The sequence below is a fragment of the Papaver somniferum genome, chromosome 5 (genome assembly GCF_003573695.1).
Source record: "Papaver somniferum cultivar HN1 chromosome 5, ASM357369v1, whole genome shotgun sequence".
In the NCBI taxonomy this organism is placed as follows: Eukaryota; Viridiplantae; Streptophyta; class Magnoliopsida; order Ranunculales; family Papaveraceae; genus Papaver; species Papaver somniferum.
Genome location: NC_039362.1, coordinates 34737970 through 34755640, shown reverse-complemented (window position 1 = coordinate 34755640; position 17671 = coordinate 34737970). Strand labels below are relative to the sequence as shown.

At 35.9% G+C, this 17671-nt stretch overlaps 2 protein-coding genes across 2 annotated transcripts; one reads left to right on the top strand and one right to left on the bottom strand.

Moving 5' to 3' along the window:
- Nucleotides 1-1243: 1243 nt before the first annotated feature.
- LOC113278940 lies at nucleotides 1244-5210 on the top strand. The gene is made up of 3 exons (XM_026527662.1): nucleotides 1244-1739; nucleotides 3404-4446; nucleotides 4554-5210. The coding sequence occupies exons 1-3, from the start codon at nucleotides 1244-1246 to the stop codon at nucleotides 5208-5210; spliced, it is 2196 nt and encodes a 731-aa protein (XP_026383447.1).
- Nucleotides 5211-12259: 7049 nt separating this feature from the next.
- On the bottom strand, nucleotides 12260-14099 carry LOC113278939 (protein FAR1-RELATED SEQUENCE 5-like). Its single transcript, XM_026527661.1, has 3 exons — nucleotides 14035-14099; nucleotides 13470-13629; nucleotides 12260-13414 (listed from the first exon to the last, which is right to left on the bottom strand). Exons 1-3 carry the CDS (start codon nucleotides 14097-14099, stop codon nucleotides 12260-12262), a joined length of 1380 nt encoding a protein of 459 aa, XP_026383446.1.
- Nucleotides 14100-17671: the final 3572 nt, after the last annotated feature.

Sequence of the window (17671 nt, the reverse complement as noted above, 5' to 3'; positions counted from 1 at the left end):
ATTTCGATCCGGGATTCTCCTTCAGTTATTAAGGAATATCTTTGAACAATAAAAGATAAGAGTTATTGCACATGTTCAAAGTATGTCGACATCTTTACTTTGTAAATCCTTTTAACATATTTACAATCTTGGAACCGATTTGCCACACTTCTAAATGAGTTTAGAATTGGTTCATCTGATTTCCAAGAACTATGTGATTGATCAAAAACATTCAATAACCATTCATGGGTTTAACGGTTCTACCAAAACAAGTTTCGGTTATACCTCCAAGTGGCTACTAGGATCGATCACATTAGTTTCCAAAACATTGTTAACTAAGTACCAGGATCGGTTGCCACTAATTTGTGTACTTGTGATCGGTTGCACAAGTTATAGGATCGGTTACAGCAATTACTAAAACTTGTTAACCTACTACAAGGATCGATTACACATCTTGTGATTAGTCCCAACCAAGTTCTAGGATCGCTTACCCAATGACTAGGAATGGTCACACCAATTACAAATATCGATCATACCATATCAGGTGATTACTTAAGATCGGTTTCACTAATAAAAGTCATACCAATACAAAAGTCAGGCATTGTGAATAGTTTTACCAAGATACATAAACAAGTTATGAGCGGTTATACTAAACACACATATTGGTAATCCAAAGATTTACAATGAATAACAATACCAATAAGCCTAGCGATTTCCCTTTCGATTCATAAAACAAGTTTATGAATTGTACTTCCTTTAAAAGAATGTAAAACATTGTTTCCTAGGACGAAATCTTCACCCATACCCATACACATAATCACAATAGCATTCATACGATTATGTAGATGTCTTATGTACAAAGTTCAAAAGATAGACATTATACTTCGTATTGTAATTCCTTAATATTATGTCTAACTAGAGTATAATCATTCACAGCTTCGCAGTTACGTTTTCAATATGCACGACTTGAAAGATACGTTAGGAATGAAACAGTTCAAGTCAAATATTACTAACCTCAAGAGAAAGGATGATGTCGTCGTTGTAGCTCTTTACTTCTTCACATTCTTCAAGTCTTTATGTAATACTTGTAAGTCTCATATCCTAGTAACTTTCTAGCTAACCTATACGAAGTTGACTCTAGTAAATAATCAAACGACTCTTGAAAATGAGTTCTGATTCACTAAAATTTGACAACCAAACTTGACATACCAATGCTTGGTGGGTTCAACTGAGATATGCTCTAACAATATGTAAGGAAATACAGATGAAAATTTATGTTAAGGCTCTTCCTGCACCTGCTCCAAAATCTACTCATGTTGCACTAACTAAGGTTGCTGCTGCTTCGGAAAAAGGAGAAAGCTCTGGAACTGTTAAGAGGTCAGAACTTAAAGCTGAAGTCAGCCCTGCATCAAAACCATATGTTGTCTCAGTCAGTCTTCATCATGTTGGTGCTTTAAGAAGTTTAGGTTCCACTTCTATTCCTGTGGTGTCTTCTGGTTTTCCTCATCTTCCTACCGTTTCTTCCTTAACTATAAAAGAGTCAGCTTCTTCATATGTTAATGAAAATGTTACACCTTCTACAAATCTTTTAGCTATGCCTCCTGCTATTTCTGCTCCAGTTGAAAGTGGTTTTCATTTTGATCCTGCTTCTCTAGCTTATGTTAGGAAAGGAAAGAGATCTAGAACTTCTTTTGAGTCTGTTTTTCTGGGCAATAGCTCTTGTTCATTTTATTCCTTTATGGTGCCTGATAAGCACGAAAGTGCTACATTTTATACCCATATTTATATTAGCTAGGACTCAATATTTTGACTAATGACACTATTTTAGTGCTTTTGCATAAAGTACAAGTGAATTCGATCATCCAGCGAATAAACATCAAAATGTGAGACTTAATGGTGAAGCGAGTCGATATCAGCACACTAATGCCACCTAAGATTGGTCAAGAGTGACTTTATTATTGTTAGCATAAGAATGGAAGAATATCACCTCCATGACCACGTGCAAATGAAGAAAAAGGAAAGATTAATATATCTTGTCCTTACATAAGTTCTCTTGCTATATTTATATAAAGAATCTGAAGGAATATTTGAAGCCAACTGACGTCATTTTGCAAATACAGTTAAGGTGGGACCCAACACATGCAAGAAAATATCATGCTTTCTAAATGAAATTCATATACTATGGAAAGTGGAGATTCGATGATACTTTACAATGTCTCGTCATATTATGACACGCGGCACAACATCATTGGGTGAATTTATATTTTCATGACATGTGGCAGACTTCTATTGGGAGGTGATGTGGCGACGAAGAAGAAAAACGTGAATTCATTTGTGAGCTATATTTATGTGTTGTTTCAAAATATACTTAGGGGGCGCCCGGCCACAGAGCTGGAAGAGAAACAAGAGAAGGATTTTGGAGTTTTGTTTTCGATTTTTCGTTTATCTTTAGCTAAAGTTTGATTTTAATATGTTTATGATTTTTGAGAAAGCCATGGCTAGCTAGAGTTATGTTAGGGTTTGGGTAGAAACCAATTTAATTGTGTAAACTCTACATTTATATGCTCAATAATGATTTAAATGACTAGTAGTTTTTCTTCATATAGCTTGGTATTTCATTGTTCATGTGATTTTCTTGATTATTTATGCTTTTGAATTGATATTTCGTTCTTCGGTTAAATCCCTAGACGTGGTATGCAAGGATAGATAGGTAATGCTTTAGAATCACTACTCATGAAGCGAAGAAAACTAGAGCGGAGAAACAATATTTGAAAATGCATGGAATAAATTTTTAAAGATTAGTATAGTTTGCATAATTAATTGGTGGAAACCGAAAATCCTAACAACCTTCTATCATTCTGTTTTTTCGTTAAAATTATTTATTGTTTCATTTTGTTTCAAATTTCTGAAAACTCATTAAACATTATCTATTTGATTATTTGGTCTTGGTATTAGTTAGAAGTAGTATTTTCACACTCCTCGTGAGAACGACCTGTACTTGCCATTGTTCTACTAGTGAGACACTGTGCACTTGCCTTCAAAAAGAAAAAAAAATCTAAAAATGGTCATATGGCTATTAAACTTGATCGCTCCAAAGCTTTTGATAGGTTAGAGTAGTCCTTTATTCTGGTCGTCTTTAAGAAACTTATCTTTTCTGAGGATTGGTGCCATCTGATTTTTCAATGCATAAGTACTATTTCGTACTCTGTTCTGGTTAATGGTTCCTGGTGAAATATTCTTCCCCACTGGAGGTATTAGGCAAGGAGATTGTCTTTCTCCTTATATCTTTATTCTATGCATGGAAGTTCTGTCCCAATTGCTCTTAAAAGTGGAATCAGATAAATACAAGGTTTTAAATTTAAAAAGAATAGTCCTTCGATTTCACATTTATTCTTTGGTGATGATTGTATGATGTTTGCTAAAGCTTCTATTACTTATGCTAGAAATCTTAAGAAGATTATTAATGTTTTTGCTAAGGCTTCAGGACAAGCAATCAATTTTAAGAAGTCTGGGTTTATTGATAATGGGAAAATGCACCATAAACATATTAAACTTATGTCTAGAACTTTAAAAATTAAGTTTTTAAGTAATTATGAGAAATATCTAGGAACCCCCCTTTTTATAGGTAGAGATAAATCTAAATCCTTTTATTTTCTAGTTGAGAATTTTTACTCTAGATTAAGATCTTGTAAGAAGACTAACTTGAAAGTTGCTGGTAGGACAGTTGTAACAAAACATGTTCTTTCGAGTTTAGCTGTTTATCACATGTCCTGTTTTCCTTTGCCGAAAAAGATTACTTCCAAAATTGATACAATACAAAGAACTTTCTGGTGGTCTAAGAAAAATCTTAAACATGCAGCTTATTTTTGTTCATCGGGTGATATAGGTAAGTCTAAACTCTATGGTGGATTGCGAATTAGAAACACATATGCTACTAATAGGGTGTTCATCTGCAAACTAGGTTGGAGAGTAATCAGTAATCCGAATAACTTGGTATCTATTTTTCTGAAAGATAAGTATTTTCCTAATCAGAATTTGTTGGAGATTGATAAAGCTGCGGATTCCTCTTCCTGGATTTGGAAAGGGATTGTTATTGGATTAAATTTTACTAGGGATAATGTAGTTACTAAAATCAATGACAGTGCTTCCAATAAGATTCGGAGTTTTAATTGGATTTCGTCTTCTTTTTCTCCTCCAGTTTCTAGTCATCGTAATTACTGTAATTATACTGTTGTTAGTGATCTTATTGATGTCCAAAACAATTGTTGGAATGTTAGTTTACTGTATGATTTATTTTCTCCTGGTGAAGTGATCAGAATTAGGACAATTAGGATAAATCTTAATAAGAGTGATAGATTAATGTGGGCGCATACTAAAAATGGTGCCTTTACTATTAAATCTGCTTATAGAAGTTATATGAATGAGAATAGTGCTTTGGAAGATGCTAATTTTTGGAGGAAAGTTTGGGCAATTGACTGTCTGCCGAAAATAAAAAATTTCATGTGGAAATCTTTGCTCAAATGCTGCCAGTTAACTCTCTTCTTCAGTTTTATAATCCTTATGTGGATGTGAAGTGTCCTTTATGTCATGATCATGAAGAAACTGTTGTGCATTTATTTATTAAAGGTCCGGTTGTTACTCATATATGGTTTGGGGTCTCTTTCGAACATTTAATTAATACTGATTTGGAGTGGATTGATGATATATTTATGTTTTGGCATGATATTGGTCTTAGTTTATCTCCCTTTAATGTTAATTGGCCGAGTATTGGTGCCATTGTTATGTGGTGCATTTGGAAGTTAAGGTGTGATGTTAGTTTCAGGAATACTACTATTGATATAAATAAAGCTGTTATGGAGACTAAAAAAATGATCAACACCTATATTGCTCGCCCGTTAATGATTAGAAGAGTTAATAAGGATATTAAAGTTCCCAAGTCTGAGGTAGAACATTTTATGTTCATTGATGGTTCCTTTAAAGATTATGATATGGGTTTGGGTGTTATTTGGTGCGATATTGCAGGAAGAATAAGAATAATTCGCGCGGACTTTGGGTTGATTTCAGATGCAGTTGGTGCTGAAACGGCTGCTCTAATTTTGGCTATCTCTTGGGCAAAAAAAATGAATCTATTCAAAATCATCATTGTTAGTGATTGTGTACAGCTGATGGATTTTGTGAATGGAGGCAGTACTAACATAGATTGGAGAAGCAGTGACCTTCTTGAAGACTGACGGATTTTATTTTCTAGTCTTTGTTCCTTTAAAGTTGTGGATATAAAGCGTGTGAAAAACAATCTAGCAGACCGGCTTGCATGTCGGGCTGTAAATTCAGTGTCAAAGATCTTTGGGTCTCCTTTCCTTCTTTTTTGAAAACTCTTTTTAGGAAGGAGACCTTAACTGCTGTTTGTAATTCTCTATTTTGTTAATCCCATGGTGTGTTTCTTAGCAAAAAAAAAGGATAAATACCCCCAAAACCATCAGAAACCGGAGCACTATTTACATTCATACTGACATTTGGCTTCATTTTTTCGAGAAGTAAGATTATATTACCCTTTTTTTGGGGGGTATGCAAAAGGGGAATAAAAAGGAAAATTAAGCTACATTCAAGAAAGTAGCTATGTTAGCCAGGATACTGCAGTTAGTCCCTTCATCCTGGATTTTGAGATATAAAGCTTAAACACTCGAGGAAAAAATATGCGCCCCAAATTTTAACGGATCCGCCAGTATAATAAACATTTAAAAAGTTATTTACTTTTTGGGCAGTGGAAATTTAATTAAAGTTATTATAAAACAAGATAGGAAAAAATAAATAAGTAAAATTCTTTAGTCCCTATAGATAGGCAGAAAACCAATTCCAATGTGGTTTCTTCCATATTTACCCTTATTAAAGAACATGATATTAATAAACTTAGTTAATGCTTTTAGTAATTCCCAAGAACAATTACACTTTCCAATGGATAAAATCTCTTAATAAATTGATATTTTTCATATCTCCTAGATAAATATATTGGAATTGATGAGGTTAAATCAGGGAACATAAGGAAAATTTATAAAAACCAAAATCTTTCTTATTCTAAGAGAATTTCACTTTTCCGCCTATATATAGGGGACGGAGGGAGTAAATAACACAATTTTATAAAACTCCGCCAATTTTTATATGGCTTTAAACAAAAAATTTAAGTTACAAGATAACACAAATTACAAGAGAAAATAAAATAAAATAAAATAAAAATAGAACCCTATTATTGGGGCTTGGAAAGTCCTGATCTTTTGACCATTTTGGGGGCTTAAATGCTTAGGGGAGGCAAAAATTAGATGCGGGGAGATTCAAGTGACTTAAAAGTCTGATTTACCCTCTCCTCTAAATAAAACCTAATCTTACTTTTAACCCTCTCCCATTCATTTTCTCTATTCTCCTTCATCTTCTTAAAAACTCTCAAAAACCAAAATCAAAAACATCTTATTCTCCATTGATTCTCAAGATGGCATCAAGACCAAGAGTGACAAGATCCGGCCGATTGAACCAGATTCTGGATCAGGGCAAGTTATTGATATTCCTTTTCATGGTGATGTGGTGAACCAATCTCTTCAAACACCTTCAAATCATCTTATGTACCAATCTGTTCAAACACCGACGAATCCTCCACAAATGACTCCTACTAGGTAAGAATCGAAAAACCCAGCAGTTATTTTACCATTAGATTGACAAAATAGGTTCAATCATCGATTTAGGGTTTCCAAAAATGGTTGTCTGAAGTGTTTACGGCCGGGATATCATATCGTCCTGGCCGTAATGTTCACCTAACGGTTGGGACATCAAGAACTCCCAGCCGTTAATGTCTCTTGCGGTTTGGAAAATTTGATAACCCAACCGTAAAATTCCTTACGTATGGGATTTTCCTAGACGTAATTCTTCCTGTGTTTGCAGAGTAAAATTGATTTATGAGTGTTTCGGTTGGGATTTTCCTATCCATAAATAATATTTTCTAGCCGATACTTTGTTTACGGTTCGGTCGTCCGTATATTTCTAAGCCGAGACTATTTTGACGGTTATGAGGTCTCAGTTTTCCCAGCTGATAAAGTTTATAACAGATGGATTATCTGTTATTTCCAATCCGTAATCCTATCTTCTGATATGTTTTCATCATTTTTAGGAACCCTAAAAAGGAGAAAGAACCCCGGGAACTACCAATGTGTGATATTGCTACGATGATGGTACATAGACTAAGTATATGATTCTATTTTTGGTATACGTTTCTCAAATTATGTACCACTATTAATTGAATGATTTGCAAATAGGTCAAGAGAGCTAAGTGGACTGCCAGGGGACTAAGACGTAACATTGAGAAGGTTTTATATTTGGATTACGAGGAACAAAGAACACTGATTCTCAGGCTTCTGGAGTTATATAATCCAGCGAAGGATGATCTCTATACTAACGACGAGGATGATTGGATTAGTCTTTCCCAAACTCCTGACAGTTCTTCATCATCTTCTGAGGATGTTCCTTCGATTGTTTATCGTAGTGGATGATTGTAAGTTATGTACTTGTTTAAGTCATTCCATCTTATGTTTATGCAGACTTTTAGCATGTTTAACGTTATGGATTTGGGTGATTTACTTTTCAGAGTTGCTTTTCATTAATCTTGAATGAATGGATAATAGTGTTTTGATTCTTTCTTAATTTATCAGATTCTTGTTTAAGATACTAACATTCCAGGGAAAATTACGGCCAGGATTACCAGCCGTAAGTTGTGTTAACGACTAGGATTATCAGCCGCAAGTTGTATTAACGGTTAGGATTAGCATCCGTGACCAGAATTACGGGAAGGAATCCCAGCCGAAATCAGCTTTACGGTTTGGTGTCTCAGTCGTAACTAAGTAAAATCTTAAACTGATATTACAGGAATAGTTACGGCCAGGATTACCAGTCGTAAAACTCACAGTACCCAGAATTACGGGCAGGAAACCTAGCCGATATTGTTTTATGGTTTGGTGTCTCAGTCGTTACTTAGTAAAATCTGAAACCGGTATTACAAGAAGAGTTACAGCCAGGATTACGAGCCGTAAATTTTACATTACCCAGAAATACGTGTTGGATTCCTAGCCGTTACGGGGTTTTCGCTTAGGTTTCCAGTCGGGATTCTGCGAATAGCTCAGTTGGGTCATCACGGCTAGGTCGTGTCAGCGTATGACCTGGCCATAAATACCTCTAAATAACCACATAAATTTATCAAATTATCATTACACACACAAAATAAGAGTAAAACTAGATTCTTCATATATAATGAATGATTCAAAATACATAGGTTCACCACATTGTTATCATATTATCATTTTAATCACCACCCTCCAAAAAACATTGTTATCATATACCTTCACACCATATTTACTCATACTCATCCTCATCGGAACTCATTAGTACACACAACGGGCCCTCGATAACTGTAATGCATCCCACAATTGAAATCTTTCCTCGAACCTATGACACCAACTCATTGGTATTTCGCCGTCACATCCGCCTACCTTCCTTAATGGAGGTAATGGGCATCCATCTTTCAATTGGAGGCTAATAAAATGGTTCATGTTCACGAACCCCATGATGACTATCTTCGGAGATTCTTCTTCGGTAAAAACACGTCTTGTTGGTGCATATGTAACACTATCTGCATAGGAGATGGAATGAATAACGCAATGGAATGTGTTGGAGAGTAGATATCCACATATTGGCATTCTCATCCAATATTCACTTGTAAAACACTTGTTGCCCATTAAACACCGTTCAAATGCTTTGAACTCCTCGTTTAGCATCGCCTCCGTGTCATTTCTTTCGAATCTCATCATTGGCTTGTAGAAATCGGGGAAACCACGTAGTTCAAGCAAACACTTTTGCCTAACATAAGTAATTTGATCCACGAACACATGGTAACCACAATTTTCGTCGCCTTCAACATCGCCGGTGGACTTGACGTAGTTATGAATAAAATGTGGTAAAAAATGCATGTAATTTTTGTATGTAAGTAGGTCGGATATAATTACCTTCCTCATCTATAGGGGGTGATTTAATCGAACCTACATCCAAGAAGACTGTCTCTTTCTCACCGTCAAGGTTACTAACAACTCTTTGTGGGTTCATTAGTGATGGTTCGACCATCGATGCTTTTCCTTTGACATCATTACCTCGGATTCCCGCTAATTGTTTAATACCAACCGCACCACCAACTTTTCTTTGGACACTACTAGCTTCTTTTGTTGTTGAACCTTGTTGGGATGGAACAACCGGGTCTTTAATTTTGACTCCACTATCAACTTTTCTTTTTGAACTTTCTTGGGATGCAACAACCACATTCTTCTTGCGGCATTTTCGCTTCATTTCACTAGCTCCGCTTGGTCCACCTTTTTCCATTTCCTTTCGTTTAAGTTTGTACAATTCGTTCAACTTCTCATAGGCCGAAGAATCTCTTCGCATTGAAGGAGTCAATTGTGGACCTTCTTGAACCTTTCTCTTAGCTTCTGCCCTTTCTTGTTTCTTTGTTGTTTTGGTCGAAGGCCTACCCTTTCCCTTCCCCTTCTTAGGTTCTAAAATATCTTCTCTAGTGAATGGAAGGTTGAATCTCCGCAATTCATACAACCAAAGTTGTATTTGCGCCGGTTGTAAAGAAGCATACTTCTCAAAAAGTTCCTTGTGTACCTCCGTGTCGCAAAACACTTCCCCAAGACCTTGATTTGGTGATGGATCTTTAAATGTTAGTTGTTTCCAAAATGGATCTATATCTTCAATCGGAATCATCCTTGTGGGATAATTTTCTACCGCATGCCTACATGGGATCCCCAAAGCCGACTTAATGGGACAATTACATCTCATTCCGGGTGGAAAATTGTGTTCCTCCCAAGCCTCCACTTCCGTTATCATTTTTAGGATTGCCCATTGAGAAACATATAAACTTATTCCCCAGAGCCAAGGGCCATCCCGGTAGTCGGTAATGAGTCTAAATCGACTCTTTTCAAAATACCCTTTAATTCTATCGAGATCACGCTTGAAATACTCAACCATAGCTTCAAAAACAACAACGAATCCACCATCACAACCATTTAACTTACTCTTTAACCGATAGTGAGCCGACTCCACCGTGCTTGTGGCTTGATTTCCATAATGTCTATAACGGTTTACCCATGCACTAACAAACTTTTCTTTGTGGGGATCCAATAACTCGTTCTTCAAATATGTTATAACATCTGGGTAGGTTGACCATTTTTCCATTACAAAACGCTCCCTTAGGAAATATAATGGTTACGTGAGCGACCATATTAGTTGTTCCCAATCACCTTGAAAATCCGCCCAAAGAACTGATAAGCACGCAAGTGCGACGCTTTTTCACCCATAACTATATTAGCTAGGCCTCATTTTATTACTAATAAAGTTGTTTATAGGTATTTTCAGAAAATAAATGTTTTTGGAAGAATCGTCTCGAAAAGTTGTTAAAGGCATCTCTGGAGGGCATTTGTTATTCGGACTCTCATTGTTGGTTAAGGGGCACCTCAATTACTAAAGGGCACCTGCTTTACTATTCAGCACCCACTGCTATTCACACACCGGGTTTGGTTAAGGTATGTCCATCTTCTTCCTCGTTTGAAACTGAAAATGGCGGGAAACTTGGTTCATCGGAAAAACAGATTTTAGGGTTTGCATTTGGAGACGATTCAAGAAGACTCAATGGGGGAATTTGTTTGGGAAGTTTTGACTGAGCTTAACAGGCCTGGTAACGAGTTTTGATTCGATTAGAATTTATTGGAATCACCGCTGGAAGAAAATATGGATTGTTATTCTCGGGTTTATCCCGGAAAAGTTTTGCTTGGATTTGTGTGGAGTTTAAGTCAGACTAAAGCACAGAAACCGGTTGGATTGGGCCTGTTAAACTCAAACAGGTCTGGTAAGTCCTTTGCATTCAAGAAAAGATGGGTTGAATACGTGGATTTTGTTATAACAGAAAAGAGAATATATTCACGGGTTTTCCAGCATTTACTGAGATTGGCGTGTGCGAGAATCAATATTTGAAGAGTTTTAAACGTCTTAGGAGGGTGTTTGGATGCTGCAGAGTCGTGATGAAGTAAAACAGGGAAGTACTTGGTGTGATATTTTGGGAAGCAACGAGATATTCTGTTTTGAATTTGGAGAGATTTTCTCGTGATTTTATTCAACAGATTGATTGGAAATGAGATATTGTGACTTAACAGGGATGGTAAGTCTCCCAGATTCGCAAAAAGAGGGATAATTTACCAAGCTATGAAAAACAGGGCATTCACGTACGAGAGAGATATTCAGGATTTTGTGCTAATATTTTGGAAAGATTGCGTATCTCCACAGTTGTTAACTCAATATTATGCATGTTCCAGAATATTTAGAGTGTGTCTGAAGCAATTGAACGCATGAAGGAGGAAAGAAAGGGAAGAAAATATCTCGAGGATATATTCTTTTACTGCCGAGTAATGGAAGAATTTTTGGAGTGATTGAGCAAGATTTCTTGCTGCTGCTGGATATATAAAGGGTGATGGTGTTTCTTAGAAAGGCATCGAGTGATTGGGGAGGCTACAGAGTCGAGAGAATTGCTGCAGAGAAAAACAGTGAGGAACGAAGAACAGACTTGCAAAGACAGTCGTAAAAAGACTGTCGTTTACTCTTAAGAAATAAGACTGTCCATTGCGACAGTTTTCCGTTATTATTTGTGTCAGTGAGTTTCCAACGTTTATAAACGTTTCGATTCCCTGTTTTAATTGATTTTCTCTTTTTCTCTTCTTTGTAAACACTATTTGAGCAATGAAATATTATTTTGAGAGTGTTTTCACCATGTGGAGCTAAACCCCATCACCGGGACGATGGAGGAAGCCGAATTTCATACTTGGGTAAAATTATTGTATTCTTTATTTGACTTTTTCACTTAATTAAAATAGAATTATGATTTGAAAAAATTAGTTATTATTTTATTAGATGGGTCATGCTTGCTTATATGTTTGATGTCCCATGCTTACGATTTATAACTAATGTTTGGAGAATCTACCTTGGCAACAATAAGAGTCGATGTTGTTTTATTGAGAGATAATTGTTGAGAATGAATAATTGAACCTATTGATATGAATTCGGTGGAATCCTAATCCCAATGACTCTCGCTTTTATTCCTTTAAAATTAATCTCAACAAGTCTTAGAGTTCGAATCCTATTTACTACGACAACAAATTGAAAATCACATCAAGCACCTCAGCTGTCTTGTAATTGATCTCAAACTTTATTTCTCTTCTTGTTGTATCTCCAACGGTAGATTTTTAATCCTCTCCATCTCGGTCTTCTTTGCTAGCCATATAACCCTCTTGCAATTAGTTTGCACATTGTTCCATAGATGAAACATGCAAAGATGATGACGCGCGTAGGGGAAAACATGTGGTATGGCCCACATAAATTCTTCCTCCTTATCCGTAATCAACAATTGTGGAGTATAACCTTCTTGATACAATAACTTCACCTTTTGCAATCCCCACAAATAACTTTCCTTCGTCTCGACGGTAAATGTCGACTTGGTAGATGTTTGCCCAACAAAGTTCAATATCAGCATCTTGTACTTGTTAGTTTTATACGTGCAATCCATAAAGAGAATTTGATGAAAGCATCTTGCCAATTGTACACATTCTGGATTCGCGACGAAAAGATATTCCACTTCATTTACTTCATTCCTTTCATAGGCGGTAGAGTACTTTTCCTCCTCAAACAAAAACAATAATTGTTGCATAAGCACTCTCTCTTCCCATGACTCTTTTCTAAATTTTTCTCTTTCGTTATAGATAGTTGACAATGAGGATGAGTTTTGGGGGTTTAACACCTTCACTCCACTAAGAATATCAATAGGTCTTGTGCGTCTTTTACTCAACACGCATACTAATTCCTTTTCCAAAGGATTGAGCCTTGCCGAATAAGGATGGTTGATCAAACTCTCCGGAATAGGATGATTATGATAACCCGAGATGACTTTTTCCATATACCACATTTTCTTGTCGTCATTAAATTTAAATTTAAGCTTAAAAGGGCACCCGGTCTTCTTCGTATTATATACTCCCTTCTTCCTCGCGGTTTTTGGTTTATACTCACTACCCTTTTTCCAGTGGCTCTCATACTTTAGACTACACTCGCAAAGCATTTGAAAGTCGTTGAATGTAACTTGTTTATTCTGGACTATGATGCACATCTTTTTCAGCCCTTGTGATCGAGCCCACTTCTTTGCATCTTCCTTATCTTTCCACTCATAGTTGTTTGCATAGTGAGCACTTGTGTCCTCAGAAACTTGCACAGGTTGGGGTTGATCTTGCATAACCTCGTTTTGGTCTTCAATAACCACCTCTTGGTCTTCCATAAACACCTCTTGGTCTTCTACCGGAATGTACGGTACAATCTATAATAGAATGACATATGTAACATAATTATTCAAAATAGAAATTTAAACACACAGAAACGGCTGGGTCTACAAGTGATATTCCAGCCGTCAAATAGTTTATGGCTGGGTCGACAAGTGATATTCCAGCCGTCATAACATAAACAGCTGGGTCGAAAAGAATTATTCCGAACCGTAAATGGGTTACGTCTAGGAACTCCAGGACGTAAATTTCCCTGTAAGTGGATGAGTAAGCTTACAGCCTAAAAAACGAGCCGTAAAACCAGTAACGGCTGGGTAACCCAACCGGCGCCGACAACATTAAATAGCATTTAATATTTTCGGATAGGAAACTTAACCGCCACCGACAGTATTAAATGCTTCCCATGCACGTAGAAAAACCTGGCCGTAATTTTTTAATTACGACCAGGAGTATTTATCGTCCCATCCGTAACATGCTAATATCGGCTGGGAGTTCATCGCTAGTGAGCCATTATAATGAATAACGACTGGGAGTTCATGGTTTCCCAGCCGTGATTAGACCTGGCGGCTGGAAACCTAGGGTTTTCAGAAGGAAAAAATCGAAATTTCTTGCAACTCTGAGCTTAAAAACTGAAATGGGGGTTAGAATATAGGTATACCTGGTAATCTTGAGCAATTGTTTCTTCGATATCTTCTTCTTCTTGGCTTGGTCCTTCGAAATCATAGTACAGTTCATAAGGGTTATTTTGAGTTTGTGAAATTTTTTCATGATTTTCTGAAAAATCGGCAAAGAACTGATCGTTGTTTATGGGTAATAATATGTTATCATATTTTGAAGATGAAGGGTCACTTACATCAAAAGTTTTGCTTGAATCATTCATTTGCAAAAAAAATCTCCAATTTTTTTTCTCTTCTTCTTCTTCTTCTTCTTCCCTCTGATTTTCTTTTGTTTTGATTTTCAGTTTCATCACTTCACTTAAAAAGATGAATTAGTCTTAATTGATTTTCTAATAATGATTAATAATGTTAATGAGGTTTTATTATCTAAAATCATATGGGGTCATATTAGTCTGTATATAAATATATGATGAGGGGTGTCCCAATTGATATTTGGTGACCCTAGAAAGCCCCAAATAAACTTGACTTTCTAAGCCCCAATAATAGAGTTCTAAAAATAACATCTTATAAGTTGTAACCGACCAAAAGACCCAGGAAATAAGTAACATAATTTTGATAATTAATAAGGGGAAAGCCACTTTTACTAGCGGGAAAGCTGACTTAGTCTATGGTATTTGACTACCGGTCAATATTAGGTGGATATGATAATAAGCTTTCCCCTTTCGATTTTTCTGTTTCTTTTTGAGCTTAACTTCCTTTATCATCTTTTCTGTGTTACTGTGTTAGTAAGATAATCACTACAAAACTTGAATATTATCGTTTTTGAACTAAACTAATATATATATGTATGGCTCAAACAGTTACAATACTCAATAAAATGCTTATAAAAACAATAACCATACCATATGCACATTATATCAAAGCTTGAAAATAGAACACCATATATAAATGGATTGAATGACCGAAGATACTGGTGTTTGCAATTTATAATGCAGTTTACAGTAGTTTTAGTGGTTACTCGAATTTAATTAAACAAATACTGTTAGAGCATGGCTCGGTTGAACCCACCAAGCGTTGGTATGTCAAGTTTGGTTGTCATATTTTAGTGAATCAAAACTCATGTTAAGAGTCTCTTGATTATGTACAAGAGTTAAACTTCGTATAGGTTAGCTTGAAAGTATTAGGATATGAGACATTACAAGTATTGCGAAGACTTGAAGATGTGAAGAAGCAAGGAGCTACAACGACAAAAATCATCCTTCCGCTTGAGGTTAGTGATATTTGACTTGAACTGTTTCATTCCCTAACGTATATTTCAAGTCGTGCATATTGAAAACATAACTGCGAAGCATATTCGAACTCTAGATAGACATAGTATTAAGGAATACAATACGAGGTTTATTGCTTAACCATTAAACTTTGTAGATAAGACATCGCCATAATCATTTGAATGCTATTGTGATTATGTATGGGTATGAGGTGAGGATTTCATCCTAGGGAACAATGTTTACATGTGTTCTAAGGAAGTAAGTTCATAAACTTGTTTGTGAACCGAAAAGGAAATTGCCAGGTGTTATTGTTTTTGTTATTCATTGCTTATCTTATGAACAACCAATATGTATGATAGAGTATAACCGCTCACAACTTGTTGTGTTCTTGGTAGAACTGTTCACAAAGGCCTGACTTATGTATTGGTATAACTTTTATTAGTAAAACCGATCGTAAGTAATCACCTGTGGTATGATCGTATTTTTTATGACTGACCTTGTAATGGAAAGGGAACCGATCCTAGTAAGGGAAAGGGAACCGATCCTTGTATAGGTTGCAACAAGGTTTATAGCAGAAAGGGGAACCGATCCTATGGACATGTGCAACACATATAAGTTAGATACCAATATATGTGAGGAACCGATCCTAGTACCTAGTCAACCGAACTTTTGTGAAGCTAGTATGACTATGCACAATACTCACATGGAGGTAGAACAAAAACTTGTTTTGGTAGAACCGTAAACCCATGGTTGTGATTGAATGTTGGTTTGATCAATCACATAGTTCTTGAAAGTCAGATGAACCAATTCTAAACTTGTTTGGAAGTGTGGAAAGTGAACTTACAAAGTAAAGATGTCGACAAACTTTGAACACGTGCTATGAATGTTTATTTATATAATTGTTCAAAGATATTCCTTAATGGCTAAGGGAAGAGAATCCCAGGATCGAAACATAAGTAAGTTAAGAATCTTTTAATTAAGGTTATTAATTTCATTTTGTAGGGAAATTACAGAATTAGTAATGTGCATTTACTAATTAGATTTTCCGAGAGATTTCGATCGTTGTTTTTGGACAAAGCATTTCCAGGAATTATCAAAACCGAATCTGTGTTTTTATGAATATCTTGAGAATATTTTTGGTTTTGGAAATTTCTTGGTGTCCAAACTTCCTTGTCTATAAATACACGAAGTTTGCCTTTCTAGCAAACTAATCCTTCGTAACAACAGACTTCCTCTTTTGTCTTTGTTACTGGTGTAGCCGCCTATCGGAGAGGAGAGTAATCTAATTAGGTGAAATCTGTTACGGCCGCTCGATTTAAAGTCTTCTTTGGGATTGAGAAGCTCTAGCGCGACCCGTTGGTGGGAAATTAGATAATTGCGGTTTATCTTTGTTTTCGATTGATTTGATTGACTAACGGTGGTTGAAATCTGATTGCACCTACTTTGTTTATTCTTGAGAATCTTCTCTTCTGATATAAGATTCACTGAAGCTAGTTCAGAGTTTCAACAGGGATCTTTAGACTGTTGTTAGTTCTAAAGACGATCTTGTGATAATCCATTGTTAATACTCTATTCGGTGCGTGATTGATCACAAGAGATTCAAGTGATTGTATGCATGTTTTTATTGAAGATTTAAGAAGATTTGAAGACAAAGAAGATATTGAAGATCTGACTTGGGTTTTATAATCTTTTGTGTGCACAATACTTGTTTCGGTAAAGGAGGATCCAATTAATAATCGGTTTATCCTTGTGGTAGATTGGATTGATTAATTGAGTAGATCGGCATCAACACAGTTCTTCGGATTAAAGGTGTTGTTGGCGTAATCTTAAACAATTACCTTTGGGTGATTGAACATAAGATATATTTAAGGAGTTTATGTTAAGATAAACGGAAGAGCATTTGTCTAACTCATATCACTTTGTTGAATAGAGTTAATACCAAACAGATTTGTTCCTTTACTGTTTGGAATACGAACCAAAGGAATTGTTCCATATACGTGACTTATTCATAAGTCAGGAGGCGTGGGAATACAGACGGAACTAAGTGAACTATAAGGTTAGTTACTTGGTCTCAACTATACGAAGTTAGGTGTAATTTTGTGTAGCGGCTTAATCCTGAGAGTATTCAATTATGGACTAGGTCCCGGGTTTTTTTTTGCATTTGCGTTTCCTTGTTAACAAAATTTTGCTGTGTCATTTACTTTTATTTTCCGCATTATAATTGTTTTATTATAATTAAAGTAAATCACACAAACGTTAATTCCTATTTACTTGATAAGCAATCCTATTGTGTTTGGTTAAGTCCGAACCTATGTATCAAGTAAACATACTTCGTTGTTGTATTGTCTCGATCTCGTATCCATAGACGATCACACGAAGTGTAAACCGATTATTTGTGTTGTCTCGACTC